General features: G+C 39.8%; 1 protein-coding gene across 5 annotated transcripts in view; it reads right to left on the reverse strand.

Annotated features, from left to right (window-relative positions):
- The window catches only part of LOC125458800 (fibronectin type-III domain-containing protein 3A-like), a 143,538-nt gene that overhangs the window by 12,510 nt on the left and 109,956 nt on the right, over nt 1-21,072 (reverse strand). For all 5 annotated transcript variants that reach the window (XM_059651495.1, XM_048544482.2, XM_048544483.2 and 2 more), the window contains exons 8-19: nt 16,409-16,566; nt 14,859-14,918; nt 14,617-14,755; nt 14,222-14,275; nt 13,784-13,905; nt 11,789-11,963; nt 10,408-10,494; nt 8,798-8,936; nt 4,086-4,154; nt 1,695-1,813; nt 569-674; nt 295-470 (exon numbers count right to left, since the gene is read on the reverse strand). In XM_059651495.1, coding sequence (XP_059507478.1) covers nt 295-470; nt 569-674; nt 1,695-1,813; nt 4,086-4,154; nt 8,798-8,936; nt 10,408-10,494; nt 11,789-11,963; nt 13,784-13,905; nt 14,222-14,275; nt 14,617-14,755; nt 14,859-14,918; nt 16,409-16,566 — 1,404 coding nt within the window. The remainder of the gene's footprint in view (nt 1-294; nt 471-568; nt 675-1,694; nt 1,814-4,085; nt 4,155-8,797; nt 8,937-10,407; nt 10,495-11,788; nt 11,964-13,783; nt 13,906-14,221; nt 14,276-14,616; nt 14,756-14,858; nt 14,919-16,408; nt 16,567-21,072) is intronic.

Below are 21,072 nucleotides of genomic sequence, written 5' to 3' on the forward strand. Positions count from 1 at the left end.
CGGATTAACCATTCCGTTGTTTGGTCATTTTTAATAAGCTTTTTTCCAACTTTATTTAGAATTGCATTATTTCACAGAGTATTGAAATATTGACCCTACCTTAAACTAAATACAAGTGAGGCAACTTAAGTGAGATTTCTGATAACTGCACTAAACTATAGTTTTAAAAATCGTACTAAAATGTAATCCTCTCAAGTATTTTGTACTTTTGCACATCCAGTTATTAATAGTCACGTTATCACCATTAATTTCAGTTGGTAAATTTAAAATCAGTTGTCTGAGTTTGCATCTTACCCCAACTTTGTTTGCAGCTTTTACCCAGAAACGGTACTTCTTCCCTGGCAAAAGACTGCCTACTGTACATTCAAGCTCTGGACCCTTGTAGACAAGTCTTCGATCATCCAATCCTGGCTCTCCGATCTCCACTGAGTATTCCGTGACTGTGGAGCCACCAGTTACCATAGGTGGTGCTGCCAGGCAATGACAAAAAAGAAAAGGAATCATTAGGTTGAGATGTAAGTGGTGTGCAGACAGCAGTGCATCAGCACACATTTGGCAAAGTTCTTACCCCATCGGAGTGCCACTTCTCTAGCTTTAGCTTTACCAGAGACACGAAGGGGTTGACAATGTCCAGGAACAACAGCTGCAGTTTGTACAGTTAAAACCTCAGAAACCTATTTAAGGAAAAAGAAATTGATTATAACATCATTATTTCTTTGTATCACCTAAGCTACAACTGAAAATTATGAATGAATCAATTTTTGTTAATATTCCAGATATTTAATAGAGCAGTTTGATCCTGGTGCGGAAAAGACTTCTACTGTATTTACATGGTAGCTTTGAACTTCCTCAAGATAGATGTTGTCGGAAATACATGGAGATTCCGTAGTAAGTATCAACACTGGTCTGCAAGCAGCATGATTCATAGTTGGTTGTTCCTCAACATCTAACTCTGTTTATACAGGGCACAGGGCCTAAATGCTTCAGAATTTTACATTAAGTGAAATTACAAAATAAATTGTTTGGTGATACAACCAAAAACATTGTTTTGCTTAAGGAAAAGCTGATTTTTTTGACTACGTGCAAAGTGCAATCTACTTCCTCACCAAGTTAATCTGACACTGTCACAGGAAAAACCCTGATGCTTTTCATAATGGCTTAGCTGGAAGGAGAACTCGCAAACTTCAACCAGCTTAGAAACCAACCCACAGGTACCCCAACATATCATTTCTGAGCTACATTACGGTACATTGTTCAGTGGGCAGGCTAGAAGGAAACAGGGGGTCAACCTTAGTGTAGGCTGAATTATACTGACACCTGACACGAACCACAAAGCTGAAATTTATTGCTGGCGCATTCAATTTTAGCTGATCATTAAAAAGACTAAGATCTATATGAGTATGAAGATTTGGTGACTGAGGTATTTATTCAAAGAGCATATGATATGTTTTCCATTTTTCTGAACTACTTGGGATGGGAGTACATGAATGGGAAGCCAACAGGCAGTCCTTTTCAGAAGTGAAGTTAAATAATAATAATGTAAGTTAAATGGGTTCCTCAAGCAGTGTTAGCTCAATAGATCTTGATGCGATTGATATATACAAACAGGAAACAGAAATGAAAATGTCTGGCCTTAATGAGTTCAAAAGTTCACAAAATGGTTTAAGAACATATTCAACTAAATAACTTCTTACCTGACTTGGTCCTCCACTACTAATGCAGTAAACCCTCATTCTATACAATGTACCAGCTTTTAGATGATCACATACATGCTCTCTGCTAAGTCCATTATACACCATGTCCCATTTATTCTCTGAAAAACACAAATTAATATTAACCATGCGCTACTCAAAATACTGATTTTTAAAACTAGGCCAGATCTTTTAGAATATGTCAAATTGGTCTTAAGAGCCAAATAATTTGCTGAATCATTCTGGCCAAGATTGTCTTCTTGCCAGAGTGAATCCTGTCAGAAGCTACAAAGCCATGTGCACTATTTGTCTGACAGCAGCAGCAAGGTACAGCAACTGCACCAGTTACACGCCACATATATGTGCTCATGAAGACAGCGCATCTCTTCAGCCATTTTTGCCATTCTGGGCAAACATTTGCTTCCTCAGGATCTTAAAAAGCCCCCCCAACCCAGCATTGCTGACTGCAAGTACCTGCCTGAAGGAGTGACAGAAGCAGAAACCCTGTTTAGATATTTAAAGTGCCACAATCCATATGACTATGGACCAAGAGCCGAATATGGGATTAGGCTGAATAGCTCGCTCTTGGCCAGCACGGGGACAATGCACTATTCACACTCTGTGCTGTAAGTTTGAGAGATGTTGTACTTTTCAAAGAGGAGCTTTTCCATTGTTTCAGCCAATTCTTATTCTTCGATCAACAATATCATAAATATTAACTGGTTACTTATCATATGACTGTTTTGTGAAACCTCACAGGCAGCAAACTAGTTGCTGCATTTGCTTATCTCAAACATACATAAAAAGAATAATTTATTACTGATAACAACTTGAAATCTTGAGGGTGCGAAAGGTGATAAATAAACGTATATTGTATTTTTCCAAATGAATGGTTTAAGATCGAAAGGATGTCTGTACTTGAAACTTTTGAAAACTCAACATATTTCAAAAAAGCAAACCTGCCCAGGGGTAAGTCATACTTGTCACAGCACATAACAATTGATACATAATATTCATAACTGCATAAAATTATATTGAAAATAAAAATGTATATCCAACGGCAAAATTAGCTAACTTGGATAGATCAAAGCTGGTTTTCTTTGCAAATCTGTCAGAAGTATTATTAAACAGAATGCATTTTATATGGTGATATACGTTTTTCACTATATTACGTATGTATGATTTTACTTGGGAAATGAAACTGATTTTTGAGGTCCACTACTCCCAGAATTGTCACCAAGGTTAATAATTTAAGCAAAGTACTCAAAGTCTATTGTTTACATGTCTGATGAACACAAGTTAACAGAAAACACGAACCAGTTCTTGGGCTTAACAAGAACTACTTTTTATTACAAACAAATACTAACCACAGGCAAAACAAAACCATCCATCATCAAAAATAAACTACTAGCTGAAACCCTAACCCCACATTTTTAAGACTTCTACATACGTGAACAGAGAGATACAGACAAACAGAAATACATTGTTGTCACAGGTGGAATTTAAAAAAATCACTTAAGAAATGCAGTTCAGCAGCGGATTGATGAGATATTCTTTTTGATTCCCAAGACTTCAGTTCTCAGATTTGCTTCTGCACATTCTTTAATTTTGTTGCAGAAGCACATGCCGATTATTACATTAAGTAGAGTCAGTTATCAGTTAAAGGCGACAGCTTACAGCAACTAGTGGGAGAAAATAACTGAATTAACAATTTAGGCTTCTGTTACTTTTACTGGCGGGAGATAGACACACACTGCACTATTCTCACACACCAGCTTTTCAACGCCCCAGGAACCAGAGACATGCTGGCAAGTTGATAAGCTGGTATGTGCAACAAGTCACAATTGTACAAACCAGTTAGTAACCCATTGCTGGCTGAATCTCTCTCTGGCCACATACCTTATCTCTCATCCCCCATTGATTGCAAAGCAACTCTGTAAACACAGCTCTATAAGTTTTTGTTAAGTTGTTTGTAAACGTGTAGCAAATCCTTTAGTTTTTGGTTTGAACGACTGTTTTCCCACTTTAGTCCACAAACAAGAATAAAGAAAAATACGAAGACACAATCTTTGCAACTATTGTGTGTGTGTGTCCCAGGATCTGGAAGGTACACATGAAAAATTATTTCAATTGTTTAATGCCATCGTGAAATCAAAAAATTTGGCCTTCCTTACTGAGCTAGGAAAACAAAGTAAACTAAAGCTATCAAAGTGAAAAAAGACAGAACAGCTGAATACAACCCAAACACTCGCACCAATCACAATCTTAGCAAAAGTGAAATAAATTTTTTCAAGTGCAACAATTATGTACTTCACCACTCCAGAATCAACAGAATAGGAACATTTTACACAAATATTTGAGAAGACAGAGTGAAAATCAAAAAAGTACACTTACCATTCAAACCCTCTGACAGTTCTAGTACATACTTGGTAATCTCCGACCCTCCATTATCTTTTGGTGGGTCTGCAAAAAAAAGTTTGATGACTTGAATATGCTGAATATTTCAGAAGGCAGACGCAAATCTTTTACACAATCAAAAAGATATGTAAGATTTCACTGCAACCATGATTCTCCTATAGTATTGCTCAAACATATTAGCTATAAATAGGGGTATTTGATGGAGCTATTTTTTAAGCGCATAAGTACAACTTCACAAAAGGCGTGGGACATGATTAGGCCTTATTTAATGTAACGTATTCAGTGACAAAGCTAACATAACATTAAGAAATTATATACTTCCTCAGGATTTCAAGTCATACATATCACAAGAATTTACAATTCTGGTGCACACTGCACAAATACAATTTTAGTTTCTTGTATTAACGAAGATTATTTACCTTAACTTTATTAATGGCAATATCAAAATATTCTGCAGATTGGTTAGAGAGCTGGTTTGTGATCCCGGAGTGATACCAACAGAATAAGTTCAGTTCACACACTGGCTTAGGTTACCATAAAGAAACTTCCTCTCAACTTCTCCCCTCGTCTGAGATGTGGTGACCCTCAGGTTAAACCACCACCAGCTGTCTGTCTTTCTAATGGTCTAGTAGGACTATGACAACATTTATGAAAATATTGTTTTGCAATTTCTGCTATGATTTCATGATTGTATTGTGACTATATTTTCAACAAGAAAAATACAAATTACATTTCCTTTTAAAACTTACCCAAGATAGTTTTTTTAACTGGAATATACAATGTACAGAGTCATTTGCTTAGAAATAGTATTAAACCATAAGAAATATGATTAATTTGCAGTGGTCTGTTTAGTAGCAGCTCTGCAGTAATAAAGTGTAATTGAACGATTGAGTTAAAATAACTAGATTTAATTTCTGAAATCACACAACACCAGGTTATAGTCCAACAGATTTATTTACAAACACAAGCTTTCAGACTCTTACTTCTTCTTCAGGTATTAGTGAAAGAGGTAGTATCAGACGCAGAATTTAAAAGTAAAAGATAAAGGGTCGCATCACTTATGAGGGTGTACTAAACAAACCTAAGATGCTCTTAAATCTTTAATCAGTAGAAGGTGTGAAATGATTAATATGTATATGTAAATACCCAAATTCCTTTGAAGACACTGTCCTGAGAAAACTAAAGATTTTACCAGTGTAAAGTAACATTTTGGATCCGACAATGCATATTAGGTGTGAGACGTTGTATAGAATCTGTGTTTTGGTTTATAGACAGACTGGCTTTGTTTCTAAAGCAGGAATTTATAAACCGCCACATAGAGAGACTGTCTATAAATCGTGCGCTTTTTGAGCAAAATAGAACATATTCGCAAATACAAATTCACCCCATGAATTCATTTGTGCATGTGCGCCTGTTTGTATGCAAGAGTGTGAGAGAGGGAGAGTGAGGTGTGCATGCGTGTGAGGGAAAGAACCCCATCAGTGGTGTGGCCCTTTGATCTTTTACTTACAAGATCTGCGTCTGATACTACCTCTCTCACTAACACCTGAAGGAGGAGTAAGACTCCGAAAGTTTGTGCTTTCAAATAAACCTACTGATGTATGGTAACTGATGTATGGTGCTCGCAAAATTTTTTCTTAAAGTGTCGAATGGTTACTAATGTATGATGTATGATTACTAATTTCATGGAATTTACTCACAGTCACTCTTAAAATATCAATACTAATGAGGACCTCTTTTTAGCACCATTTACTAATTGTTTTTGGTGTTTATTTCACATACATACATACAAATTTCACATCTATAAGATGAGATAGTTGATAACAATTTGTGAAGCTGGATGAACACAGCAGGCCAAGCAGCATCCGAGGAGCACAGAAGCTGACGTTTTGGGCCTAGACCCTTTGTCAGCTTGTGCGCTCCTAGGATGCTGCGTGGTCTGCTGTGTTCATCCAGCTTCACACTTTGTTATTTTGAATTCTCCAGCATCTGCAGTTCCCATCATCTCTGATGAGATAGTTGAGATTGTCAATACGACACCCATTCTGCATACTTCAATCTGTTAAGTCACATTCTTTCTAAGTCATGGTTTGACTGTTAACATTTAGAATGAGAAAACCCTAAAAAAAATCATGGGAAACTACTGCATTGGCATTTGCCTCTCATTTACAGCTTTTATCGCAACAAACAGCAGGTGGTACTCTGCATCACCTCTAGTTTCTATCAACTCCAGCTGCTTCAATAAGCTGCTCTGAACGATGGAAATTGTTCACAATTTTATATGCCTGGAGCAGAATTGGAACATGCTCCCTTTACCTGCATACATTATTTGGTCAGATGCTCCATTTGCAGCTATTTCAAAATTACTAAGCCACTACACTTCAAATACTTGCTCCTCTCCTTCCCACCATAACACGGAAGTTGCCAGCTTCCAATTTTACATCTTACTATCTCTGCAACGCTCTGTGTTGTGCTGTTCTTAGTGCAGCTTTTAAATGTCTGCTACTTTGCTATTATTTTAAAGCCTGGGGCTCCATAACTACTTTCATATACATGAGGAACTGCACAAGAAATCAATGCTTTGAACAAGCAGTTAAGAGTCATACAGCAAGGAAACAGACCCTTTGGTCCAACCAGTCCTTGCCTGACAATGTTCCCAAACTAAAGTAATCCGACCTACTTGAGCCCACATTCCTCAAAACCTTTTCTATTCATATATCTATCCAAATGTCTTTTAAACATTATAATTGTGACCACATCCACCACTTCCTCAGGAAGTTCATTCCACTTGCAAACCACCCTCTGTACAAAAACAAAATTGCCTGTTATGTCTTTGTAAGGTGAGAGGAGAGGGATTTAACAATGTGCCCCCTCATCTTGAAATGCCCCAATTAGGAAAAGACAACTACCATTCACTATTTTATAAACTTCTATCAGGTTGCCTCTCAAACTCCTATGCTCCAGTGGAAAAAAAAGCCTCAGCCTATCCAGCCTTTCTTTATAACTTCAGTATTTATAATGTGGCAACATCTTGGTAAATCTCTTCTGAACCCTCTCCAGCTTAATAACATCTTTCCTATAACTGGGCAACCAGAACTGGACACCTTACTCCAGAAGGTGCCTCACCAATGTCTTGTACAACCTCAACATGACTTCACTACTTCTACACTCAAAGGAGTGAGCAATGAGGGCAAGCGTGCCAAATGTCTTTTTAACCATCTAATCTATGTGGCGCAAACTTCAAAGAATTATGTGCCAGAACCCCAAGGAGGTTTCCCTTCTACAAAACTACACAAGGCCCTACCATTAAAGTCCTGCCTTTGTTTGTTTTACCAAAATACAATACCTCATACTTATGCAAATTAAACTTCTCTGCCCAATGGCCCAATTAATCAAGACCTCCTTACAATTTTAGATAACCTTCTTCACTGTCCATTATACCACCAATTTCAGTGTCATACAATCATGTCTCCAATATTCTCATCCAAATTATTTACATACATAACAAATAGATGTGGACCCAGTACCAGTCCTTGTGAAATACCAGTGGTCACAGACATCCAGTCAGAGAAACAACCCACAACCACCGTGCACTTTTTCCTACCATGAAGCCAGATTTTGTAGGGAAATTCTAATGAAATATTGCAAGTGTGAAGCATGTGGCACAGTCACAGGAAGTGTGCTTCATTCAAGAATTAAATCCTCCTAAAAAGGGCAAAAATGCACTACTCACCAGACAGAAAACTGAAATAGGGATGTATTAACTATCAAAATTAAAAATTTATGAGCAGTGATATTTCTAAGGCCACTGCAAGCCATTTATTTAATGCATTTTTCAGGATTAAAAACAAATTATGAAAAGTCAATGATGAGGCAGTGAAATAACATGTCTGAACATAAAATAGTTTAACATTTATTTACTGTCTCATCCAAGGCATCCAGTGCTTCTTTCATATTTTCTATACACAATAAACTGCCACAGCTGCAGTGGCAACAGACCATCTATTGATTTTTTTGGCAGCAAGGAAGATCAGAAAATATGCAACTAACCATAAATCTAGAATACATTAAGTTTTAGTGAAATCAAGTCTGCAAGCGAATTATTTATACAAGAGATGCAGCTGCTTCAACCACGTTACAATATATCCAAAATTTAAAGAATGATAAAACTTTAAAATGTAATATTTAATTCATCGCATATGCATGATGACCAAAAGAAATGTCGGGAGTTGTCCAACCGAGCAAAGCAAGTTTGAGGAAAAAACAGTGTCAGTTCCATGAAGCAAGGAAATGCTGTGTACAAATATAGTATTATTGCTGTGGATCATCCAAAAAAATGTACAATTGTGTACACGTTTTCATCGCTCTTTCTCAAGTAACTGAAAATAGCAGCATGCGGTCATGATTTTTAGAACATTTATTTTACGCATTTCTGGAAGCATTGTCTGTTAGTTCTTCATTGATAGCTTTTCCACTTGCTAATTCAGGTAAACAGAGGTTTACTCATGAAAGGATTTATGCAGGTGACACTTGCATGTATGACGTACACTTCAATTAACAATGCAGACAGTACAAAGTGGGTGTATGCACAAAAATCAATAGAAGATGACATTGAAACAAACACCATTTTAATTGTAGGAAATCATTGTCTTAGATTTCATAAACACTTTTGATCAGATGTGGCTTACCCCATACAGTCTTCAAAGTGGATGACTGAACTTTTCCCTTTATGCTTGGTTTACTTGGTGGTCCAGGCTTATCAGGACACGTGCAATATTTCACAACTTCACTAGGATTACTTTTGCCTTCATTATTACAGGCAAAGACCTACATTGGAAGAAGAAACTCAAGTTAATATTAAAACAGGAAATGCTGCAATAGAATGCAAAAAGCATAACTAATTTATCTCCATAGCAACACATTAAACATTGGCCCAGATTTTTCAATGGAGTGGAGTAAGGTTCAGTGAACTGTCAATATTTGCTATCGGTCACCCTCTGAAACCGGCCACTTCAGGATGTACATTATTGAAGAAATCCTAAACTGTGGTCTGTCACTCCCACCATATGTAAATCAGTGAGAGCTTTCCGTTTACTGTTTCGACATCACTGTAGCTGGGTTTACAAAGTGCCTAACGAATGGATTGGATCATTATTTTCACACACATTTTCAGGGAGTGTTCTTATATGTTTCCATTTCATGAACTACATTTCTAAAACTACGTTTGTAAATAAATAGTCTCAAATCTTTGAAAAATTAAGCTTCTACCTTCACTTCATATGTATGTTTCAATCTTCATTATATGTCGATTAAATTCCTTTAGTGGGATTGATTGCTTAGCACCTTGATATCAGACAAACTCAATCTGGGAATATCAGTTTTTAAAAATTGATGCTGTCAGTCACAATACCAAGGCATAGTGATGAATTTAAATTTTCATCATGGAGATGTAACGACCACGACATAATTGTGACACAATGTTACCTTCAGCAAGTTTTCAATTAGGGCAGCACAATGGCTCAGTGGTTAGCACAGCTGCCTCACAACGCCAGGGATCCAGGTTTGACTCCACCCTCAGATGACTGTCTGCACGGAATATACGCATTCTCCCTGCGTTTGCATGGGTTTCCTCTGGCTTCCTCCCACATTCCAATGAGGTGCAGGTTAGGTGGGCTGGTCATGCTAAGTGGCCCATAGTGTCCAGGGATGTGCAGGCTGAGTGGACTAGCCATAGGAGATGCAGGGTTACGGGTGCGTGTGTGCACGCCTGCGGAGTATGGGTGTGGTGCTCCTCAGAGGTTGCGTGGTCTCAATGGGCCAAATGGCCAGCTTCCACACTGTAGAATTCTATGATTCTTTTGAACTAATAATTTTGATTGACTACAAACACAACTATTGGAGGCAACAGTATTGATTTCTTAATGTTGCACTCACAATTAATGGGGAACATGAGTCTAATGGAAGTGAAGCAACTTTCCCCCGCCGCCTGTTCTCATCTGCTTTACAACAGAAATGCAGCACAAGTAGGTGCCCTCTAATGTCTCACTAAAATGGCCACTTGTTATTTCAACTTCAGCAAGCCTCGGACTAGTAAACTACACTAAGCATCACAGGCAGGTAAGAAGGGTAACTGATGTAATACTCATACACATTCACAAAAAGGCCTGTGCGTAAAAGTAGACACCTTGATTATTTTCCTTTAATTATTTTTCCTCCTTTTGTGTTTTTATGATCTGAACTTGACAACTTAATTCAAAGAGGAAAGAAAATAAAGCTTGAACAAGTAAATAACACTTACTCTGCAATTGAAGGAGGTGCTCCGTCTCAGATTTTTTAAAGTGCAAGAGAGCTCATCACCATTGTATTTTGCCTTAAAACCATAGCCCTATTAAAAATTTTAAAACAGTTACAAATAATTTTACAAGTTAACTCGTAATTTGTGCATCTCAATGGCACTGCGACTAAAAATGTGTTTTGGTATAATAATTACAATTCTTTTATTTACTACTCATATAACTTACAAGAACTGCTTTTGATAACCTGCCAAAAATAACAGTGACCAAAAAGCCAAAAATGATCACATTTCCTCCACTGGGATGTGAATTTCAAATAGGACAGTTTGCATTTTGCAAATGTGCTGCATATAATTGGTCAGATGTTAGCAATTTCCACACGCCAAATCTTTACCCACATCCTTTGTACAAGGAAAGTTACAATTTATAAAACAAAGAAAAAAAAAATTTCAACTATAAATCAGCCCTGACCTACTGAAGACAGAACAGGCTTGTTGTTGTTGAATGGCCCACTTTTGTTCCTACTTAATGCAACTTAAGCCACTGAGCGAGATATTAAACATAATTTAAAACACTTTTTCTACTTTGATTTAATTATTTTAATATACTGCAGACTACACAACTTGCCTGTTTAACATACAGTTAGATATAGATCAAAATTTCATTTATGTTTAATTATCTCATCAGAACATTCTAAGGAACCTCACCTGAAAGGTGAGTCAATGCATATATGGATGTTGTCAATACTTTGGGAGAATCCCCTAGCTGGTTTTAAAATGTAGAACAGGTAGATGGATTTCTGTTTAAATACTATACCTAAAAAAGGCATCTTCGGCATGTAGCACCGCTAAGCTGTATTAACTTTGTGTCATGTTCCAAATCCTACCATGAGTCTTAGCTTCAACATAGGTATTTATCAGCTTAAGTATATGTGGAATGGGCTTCTAATTTTGTCCATGGTTGTGGATGGTTTGTGGCTACCACTGGTAATTTGTGCTTACCTACTTTCCTTTCGGAAATAGAGAGAGGATAGAAACAGAACATTTTCTAATGCAGATTGTTCAATTATATTAGCTATTTTCTCAAAACTGGAATCTGATAATCTGGATTACTTGTCACATGTTTCTCCAATTTATGAAGGAACAGTTGCTGGTAAGAAGCCAGCTGAACTACTAAATGCTTTTGTTTGGTTTTGTTGCAGTAAATGTTCTGCAATGCTACATTTGACGTTATCTGGGTATTTCAGGAGAAAATCTGCAAATCAGTGCACAAGTACGATTGGCAATGCAATCGATTCTGGTTCAACAGTACCAAAGGATTCATTCCTCGCTTTCTCAATTGGATTCAAATTACTTCATAAATACAGCTGCCCAGATTCTATCTTACCGAACTCTCATCTTCCATTTCCAGAATGTACGTAATGGGCTCATCACACAAAACGCCACTAGGTCTACTCCACTCCAATGACATCCACGTGACAGCAGCATGAATTAGCTGAGGAGGATCTGGGACTGGTGGAACACTGCCTGCTGTGTAATACTGTACTGTTTCACTGAAATCACTAGTGAAAGAATCAAAAACAGTTAAAATGAAATAACACAGCGTGGAACTGGAGGAACACAGCAGGCCAGACAACAAAGGAGCAGGAAAGCTGACATTTCGGGTCAGGGCCCTTATCTCAGGCTCCAGCATCAGCAGTTCTTACTATCTCCCAGTTAAAATGAAATGCAAGCAGTTCATAATGCATTACTGCACATATCGCCTGATCATGCTTGCAACGGTTTGTCCTCCAAGCAGCAGCAATGACAACTACAGATGTTGAATTTGACTCCCTTCTGCAACATCATTGCATGGCATAGTGCCAAAGCCTGCTTCTACATGCAATGAGATCATTTATACCCACTATACTTCAATTTGAGTCAATGTGCATCAAGGTGCACAGCTTGCCCTTTACAGTTGATCTATACAGTAACAATGTATAAAGGCCACCACACACTTGATTGCTTTGATAGGTGGAAATTGTAGGGGAGGCTACAGCAACCAGTTGAATTTAATAGATTAACTTAAACATCAAGGCAATCAAAAAGGATTTGGATACAAAATCACACAGATGAGGTGTAGATTAGCTATGATCTAGTTACGGACGCATAAGTTTAAGGGGCTGTAAGGCCTCTCATTTCCTATTTCTATTGCTCTTATCAGTCATTATACAACAGTAGGTTAGCAGATAGAAAGGAACACATTTAATTCTAAATGATGTTTTAAAACAGCCTTTGTAACAAAATATGGAATCAAAATATCGTTGTAATTTTATGTGGAATGGGACTAGGTCTGCATGGAGTTAATACTATACTTATCAGACTTTCACTTCAACTTAGTCCAATTGATTTAGGTGAAATAATGAAAGACTGGAAGCTTATAATACGTTTTGAAGGTTGAGTTGTTTCTGCTTACAGAACCATCAAATCAGATTTCCACGATTCTCTGAGTGCTAATCAGTTCCATAGATGTGAAGCAATTCTCACAACTCTACGAGAAAGTAATATGTCCATGAAAGAGCGGGTATTTGCACTGTGCTTTTAAGATACTAAATTTCACAAGGTCCTCTAGAGATTGTTAAATGAGAGACACTGAGCCACAGGGGCAAATGATGGAATGGTAAACAAATTCTACATCAATGACATGGGTCTGAAATCAACATCAAGCAGTAGGGAGAAAGAACAGTTGAGGGAATGTGTGCCGGAGACTAAGAAGAAAGGTACCACTATCAGTCTGGATTCAATTTGAGATGACAACCCAAAAGCAAAATAGATAGACCTGGGTTAAAACACAACTTAAATGAACCCCCTCTTCCTTAGTGTTAATCCAATCCAATTCCTTTACTCCATCTCATCCCTCTTGTCCTCATTCTTTCTAAAAAAATAGTCCATCGACCTCTTTTCTGTGCTCATAACTAAAATAATTTCTTCATTTTAGCAACTGTTTCAGGGACTCTTCCTCCGTATGTGTTCCGAGGACCCAAAGCGTTAACTGATTTCTGTCCACAGATGCTGCCAGACCTGCTGGGAAATTTTCCAGCAATTTCTCTTTTTATTTCTGATTTCCAGCAGCCACGGTTTGTTGGGTTTTCAAATTATTTTGGCTGTTCCTGTACTTCCACATCCATACTCAGCACTGTAGGCAGCGACCAGGTGCAACGGGAAAAGAGAATAGAGATACTGTCTTATGGTAACATGTGGTATTACATACCATCAGTTTATTCTTTTCAGTATCCAACTTTCAATCAGCAGCTCATTGGAAAATGGTCTCCATTACATACAATATATTTTTCTGTTCCATTGAACTGAAGACATTCAAATATTCCAAAATAAAGTTACTTACCTCAGTCCAATATCATTTTTAGCTGCGAGTCTGAAAGTGCATCCTACAGATGGGGACAATTTAGTCAGCTTGTACTGCTTCTGATATCCAAAGTAACATTCCTTGAAAGGGCTTTGCTTTCCCTGCATGAAGAAAGGTTGTTGTAGTTAATTATTTCGCTGTTTGATACCCAGCAGCTAGCAATTGCCATAGCAGCTGATGTTACCAAGAACGTGCCTCCTTTGTAACCTTGTCCCCTGCCTGAGGCATGGTGACTTTCCGGTTAAACCACCACCAGTCACCTGTCTCTAATGAGACAGCAACCATATGGTATATTAAGATGATGGCAACTTTACCTTTCCCATACTGGCAATTTACAACAAGAGCTTTATTTTCTTCATGAAATGGTGACATTCTTAAAAGGAGAATGGTGAGTTGAATACAAGAGGAAAAACTCACCTCATCCCATTCTAAAAGGTAACTGGAAATCTTAGAACCACCGTCATTTGGTGCCTGCAGTAATAAATTAGAACAACAGATTAAATGTGTTATTAATTTTTTGCATTTTATTGGGCTTGATAGCATGTTATTTCTGCCCTCCCACACAAAGAAAAACATTTGCTGCAGGATCACAGAGTTTCCCCCACACTATGCCATTTCCACTACGCTTCAAGAATTAGACTTGGGGTTTTGAGTGTTTTTGCATGGGATCTCCATGACTTAATATTGGAAGAAAGCTCCCCTTCCTTCATCTCCATCTTATTTAAACTGTGGAGCACCAGTTCCCACCCCTTCCTCCTTCCAAAATTCAAAACATCAGAAAATAATTTGCTCATCGATCAAGCAATGCATACCTTCCACTGCAAACTCAGACTGTTTTTGGTCCTACTGATTAATTTTGGCAGAGCTGGAGTGTCAGGTTTACTGATTTCTGTAGTAAAGTTTGCTGCTTCTGAAATGGATCCTTTCACAGAATTACAAATTGCTGCAACTCTGTCAGAGAGAAACACATTTGTTAAGCGGGCAGGGCAGAAACTTCCCTTCTTTTGCAAGTATCTATCGATAATTTCAAATGTCATCAGGCTCGCAAGCATACCTAACGTGGTAATCCGTAGCTGGTCGGAGTTCAGATATTGTAACTGTTGTTTTTTCTCCTCTGAAATTAAGAAACAGATTGTAAGTTGAACTTCCCTGCTCTCAGTATATTGTTGGAATCAATAACTTGAATTTACATAGTACCCGTAATGAAATAAAACTTCAAGGAGCTACATTGCAACTTTATAGTGGCAAACATATAGATCTTAAGAAGAATCTTGAAGGAGGACGAAGGAAAGTGAAGTATAAAGGTGGAGGAGCTCCAAAGCCTAGGGCTAATATTCCTGCTAATTTCTGCTTGCTCTGCGTAGGCTGTCTGTTGTCCTACACAGACCCTTTAAAATTAGGGTGTATATTGCTCATGTGCGGCCGGGATAGGCAGATTTTTGTTCTCAGGGAATGTATGTGAAGCAGGTTCAGTGGACTATACAATATACTGCGATTTCTTATGCTCTTTTCTAAAGTATTGCTGCAACTCGTGGCTCTCTGTTCTGACCTCACAGAAACCTGCAACCACTTGACCTGCAAATCTGCTAAATCCTCTCGATGGTTGGTACCTATCTCTTCACTTCAGGACAACATATTCCCTATTACCTAAATACTCCAGATTCCAAATTCAAGTGTCTTTCTGCATTCAGTACCTACTCAAATGTCGAAAATTTCAGTGCACAAAGATTGTCAACCAAGTGAAGAGCAGTCAGGTGATGTCACAGACACCACAGCAGGAATTTTATAACTAAGATCATCACACAAACAAACTAGTTAAAATGACTCAATATCCAAGCCTCATGAATTAACCATTCCAGTACAATTCCTGGTTTTTGGGGAAACATGAATTCTTTACTCACAGTGAAATCTCCCTATCCATGGCACACAAGTATGGAAACATTCAATCCCAGAGATCATTGCTGATATTTGTTATTATGGACACGATAGAGAATTTTCATCAGCACAAAAGCCTTTTTCCACCCATCACTGCCTCATACTTAGCCGCAGTGATAATATTTTTAGCTGTCAAAGGAATTGTGCAGTGAAGGATACCTGTAGTTCATATTAATGTCTGTGGTTTCAAGGTGAAACTTGGATCTATTACAGTTCAACATTGTCACTAAATGCCCATTTGTGAAGGTTTTCTTAAAAAAATCACTAATTTGCTAATGTACAAAATATGTTAACTAAGCCTAGTCTGCTGTTTTTTTTGAATAAGCTTTAAAGCTTAGAAGTTGAAAATCCAAAAAAGAACCAGAGCCACATTAACATGCAAGTTCAAATTTAGCCCAGGCTAATGAGATCTTCTGATCAAATCTACTGGGTTAAGGAATTCTTAGCCCCGATCCCAGGCAATATGCACTCAATATGCGCAATCAATCGGTGTTTAACAATCTCACTCTCAAGCTCTAAAAACCTATAGTAGAATGGACAGTTTTCATTTGCGATTAATAGCTTTTTACAGCTAAGGAGTACCCGACACCAATTCAATGTCAAAATGAAATCTTGGTCAGTATTCTATAAAATGAAAACAAAACAAGAAGAATCACAACAAACACTTACAAATAAACCACTTTGAACTTCCCACTTTTTTCACTACTAGATATTGTAACTTCATAAGTGCAGCTTGCTGGCAAGTGATCAACATTATTTTCCCCTTCCACTGAAATGGAGGGAGGATCCCAGGATAAAACAACAGATTTTTCCTTAATTTCAGATACCTGAAATAAAAAAAAGTATAGTTGAAACAGAACAGAACACAAAACTGTTAAGTTGCTAAGTGACCATCAGTTACAACCTGCATCACAATGTGGAGAATGGCAAAAAACTTTTTGTCTCACTTCAGTGGGGGATAATCAAGCAGACAGTTCCAAAATATCAAAGGTATTTAATGCAACTAAAGCTGAAAGAAAATTAGACTGGATATTTAGGAAGGATATGGAAGCATATGGCCACTAATCAGAAGACAGGACATAAAAGTTCAAGTTTTCTGAGGAATTGAAAGGCTAGAAGAAACAGAAACAGGCACAGGAAAGGCCACAAGGAATTAAACACGCAAACATGAAATGGAAATGAAACAATGGAGAACTGCAGCAGCACAGGCGCTGAGGAAGGGGAGAACTACTTGTTTGAAAAAGGTTTCACTAAACCCAAGGAAAACTACTGCTTCAGCCCTACCAATATTTAGAGGAAATGGTGTTCGGGCTATGTATGTAGAAAAAGCAGACAAGTTGTCTAAATACAAAGTTATCTCAGGACTACCAAATGACACACGAAAGATGCCCTACTGTGTTGCAAAAAGCCATCATTCAGATGAGCACAACAAACAAAGATTGGGGTGGGGGAGTTCAGGACAGATCTTAGATGGAGTCTACATTTAACATTGTAAGGATGGGATAAGAAGCCATTGTTTAGATAGGTCACAGTGAAATAAATCAAGCTAGTTCCATTGAGCTAAATGATAGAGAAGAGGCAATTGATAAGGATTTTTTTTGACAGTATTAATGGCTGCAAAGAGGTTAAATGAGAATAAGGCACATAATCATAAAAATCAGCCACGTCTTTTAATCAGGCCATTTCAGTGCTGTGCTGAGAACAAAAATCTGATTTGAATATTTAAATGCTTCAGTTTTACAGAAGATAGGTACAGGAGACAGTAACACCTTAAAAGACTGGTGATAAAAGGGAGTTTGAACAGTGGGTGGTTGTTTGTCAGGATCGAAGGATCCAGAGTGGATTTCTTTTTAGGGAGAAAGACACAATATGATTGACTGATTTATTGATTTCATTGTCACATGTACTGAAATACAGTGAAAAGATCTGTTTACGAGCAGTACAGGCAGATCAGAGCAAACAAAGAATGTACAGATTAAAAAGACTTCAAGGCATACAGGTTACATTATTTGAGGTGAGAGTCCATTCAACGGTCTGATGCTGACTGGAAAGAAGCTGTTCCTGAACCTGTTTGTGCATGTGTTCAGGCTTTTGCATTATCTGCCTGATCAAAGAGGTTGTAGGAGGTTATTAGCAGGGTGCGATGGGTCAGAAGGAAGGGAATCATAACATGTTGTTCCATGATACAAGGGCTCCTTCAATTATGCTGTATAACTAGGTGTCATAAAACAAGATGGCCAATGTTTCTTGCCTTCTTGGCAGAAAAATATAATTCCATCTCAGTCGGCCATCCTGGACCCCAATAGTGTAAGAACTAGGGGGACAGGAATAATCCACTTTGCCTTCCAGGTTTGCTCTGTCAAGCAATAAGATCATGGCCGATCATAGACAGACACAAACATTTACAGCATAGGAGGCCATTCAGACCATCATGTTAACCCCAGCCAACAAAACTCTGATTACACTAATCCCATTGTCCACCTTTTGGTGCTGAGTCCTGGAGGCTGTGGCATCGCAAGTGAATATCTAAAGATTGCTTAAAATGTTACAAGTTTTCCTGGTACAGTCACCCTTTCAGGCAATGAGTTCCAGACTCCCACATCCCACCAAAGATTCTCCTCATAGTCTTCTTTCTAACCCTCACTAAAAATCTACATCCGCTGGCATTAAACCCTCAACTAAAGTTTTAAAAAAAAGTGTCTTTCTACCCACCCTATCATAAAGCTCATACACCTTTCAGGTCATCTTTCAACCATCACTGATCCAAGAAAAATGAACTTAGTCTATCTAGTCCTTCCTCACATTTCGGATCCTCCAATTCAGGAAGCATCCTGACAAACATCTTCTGCACTCTCTCTAGTGCAATCACATCTATTCTATCATGTGCTGGCCAGAACTGTTAGCAGCACACCATTTATGGCCTAACCTGTGATTTATACAGTTCCAGTATAACTCCTGGCTCTTGAATTCTATGTCTCAGCTAATAAAGGAAAGTATACCATACAGTTTCTTAATCACCTTATCTACATGGGTCTGTGGATATGCATACCAAGTTCTCTCTGATCTTTCATACTTCCCAGTGTCCTACCATTCAGAGTGCTACTGGCCTTGTTAGCCCTCCCACTTTTTTTTGGGTTACATTCAATTTGCCACTGCCCCATTCAGCTGACAAGTCCTTCGACAGCAGGCTGCAGTTTATGTCTGTGATAATGGGAACTGCAGATGCTGGAGAATCCAAGATAATAAAACGTGAGGCTGGATGAACACAGCAGGCCCAGCAGCATCTCAGGAGAACAAAAGCTGACGTTTCGGGCCTAGACTCTTCATCAGAGAGGGGGATGGGGTGAGGGTTCTGGAATAAATAGGGAGAGAGGGGGAGGCGGACCAAAGACAGAGAGAAAAGAAGATAGGTGCAGAGGAGAGTATAGGTGGGGAGGTAGGGAGGGGATAGGTCAGTCCAGGGAAGACGGACAGGTCAAGGAGGTGGGATGAGGTTAGTTGGTAGGAGATGGAGGTGCAGCTTGGGGTGGGAGGAAGGGATGGGTGAGAGGAAGAACAGGTTAGGGAGGCAGAGACAGGCTGGACTGGTTTTGGGATGCAGCAGGGGGAGGGGACGAACTGGGCTGGTTTTGGGATGCGGTGGGGGAAGGGGATATTTTGAAGCTGGTGAAGTCCACATTGATACCATTGGGCTGCAGGGTTCCCAAGCGGAATATGAGTTGCTGTTCCTGCAACCTTCGGGTGGCATCATTGTGGCACTGCAGGAGGCCCATGATGGACATATCATCTAAAGAATGGGAGGGGGAATGGAAATGGTTCGCGACTGGGAGGTGCAGTTGTTTATTGTGAACCGAGCGGAGGTGTTCTGCAAAGCGGTCCCCAAGCCTCCGTTTGGTTTCCCCAACGTAGAGGATGCCACACCAGGTACAGTGGATGCAGTATACCACATTGACAGATGTGCAGGTGAACCTCTGCTTAATGTGGAAAGTCATCTTGGGGCCTGGGATAGGGGTGAGGGAGGAGGTGTGGGGGCAAGTGTAGCATTTCCTGCGGTTGCAGGGAAAGGTGCCGGGTGTGGTGGGGTTGGAGGGCAGTGTGGAGCGAACAAGGGAGTCACGGAGAGAGTGGTCTCTCCGGAAAGCAGACAAGGGTGGGCATGGAAAAATGTCTTGGGTGGTGGGGTCAGATTGTAGATGGCGGAAGTGTCGGAGGATGATGCGTTGTATCCGGAGGTTGGTGGGGTGGTGTGAGAGAATGAGGGGGGTCCTCTTTGGGTGGTTGTGGCGGGGGCGGGGTGTGAGAGAATGTGTTGCGGGAAATGCGGGAGACGTGGTCAAGGGCGTTCTCGACTACTGTGGGGGGAAAGTTGTGGTCCTGGAAGAACTTGGACATCTGGGATGTGCGGGAGTGGAATGCCTCATCGTGGGAGCAGATGCAGCGGAGGCAGAGGAATTGGGAATAGGGGATGGAATTTTTGCAGGAGTGTGGGTGGGAGGTGGTGTATTCTAGGTAGCTGTGGGAGTCGGTGAGCTTGAAATGGACATCAGTTACAAGATGGTTGCCTGAGATGGAGACTGAGAGGTCCAGGAAGGTGAGGGATGTGCTGGAGATGGCCCAGGTGAACTGAAGGTTGGGGTGGAAGGTGTTGGTGAAGTGGATGAACTGGTCGAGCTCCTCTGGGGAGCAAGAGGCGGCGCCGATACAGTCATCAATGTAACGGAGGAAGAGGTGGGGTTTGGGGCCTGTGTGGGTGCAGAAGAGGGTCTGTTCCGCGTAACCTACGAAGAAGCAGGCATAGCTGGGGCCCATGCGGGTGCCCATGGCCACCCCCTTTGTCTGTAGGAAGTGGTAGGAATCGAAAGAGAAGTTGTTGAGGGTGAGGACGAGTTCGGCTAGGCGGACGAGGGTGTTGGTGGAGGGGGACTGGTTGGGCCTGCGGGACAGGAAGAAGCAGAGGGCCTTGAGGCCATCTGCATGCGGAATACAGGTGTTTAGGAACTGGACGTCCATGGTGAAAATGAGGTATTGGGGGCCAGGGAATTGGAGGTTCTGGAGGAGGTGGAGGGCGTGGGTGGTGTCATGGACGTAGGTAGGGAGTGCCTGGACCAAAGGGGAGAAAATGGAGTCCAGATAGGTAGAGAGGAGTTCGGTGGGGCAGGAACAGGCTGAGACAATGGGTCGACCAGGGCAAGCAGGTTTGTGGATTTTGGGAAGGAGACAGAAACGGGCCGTGCGGGGTTGGGGAACAATGAGGTTGGAGGCTGTGGGTGGGAGGTCCCCTGAGGTGATGAGGTCATGGATGGTGTTGGAGATGATGGTTTGGTGCTCGGGGG

This window comes from Stegostoma tigrinum, chromosome 15 (assembly GCF_030684315.1).
Source record: "Stegostoma tigrinum isolate sSteTig4 chromosome 15, sSteTig4.hap1, whole genome shotgun sequence".
Taxonomy (NCBI): Eukaryota; Metazoa; Chordata; class Chondrichthyes; order Orectolobiformes; family Stegostomatidae; genus Stegostoma; species Stegostoma tigrinum.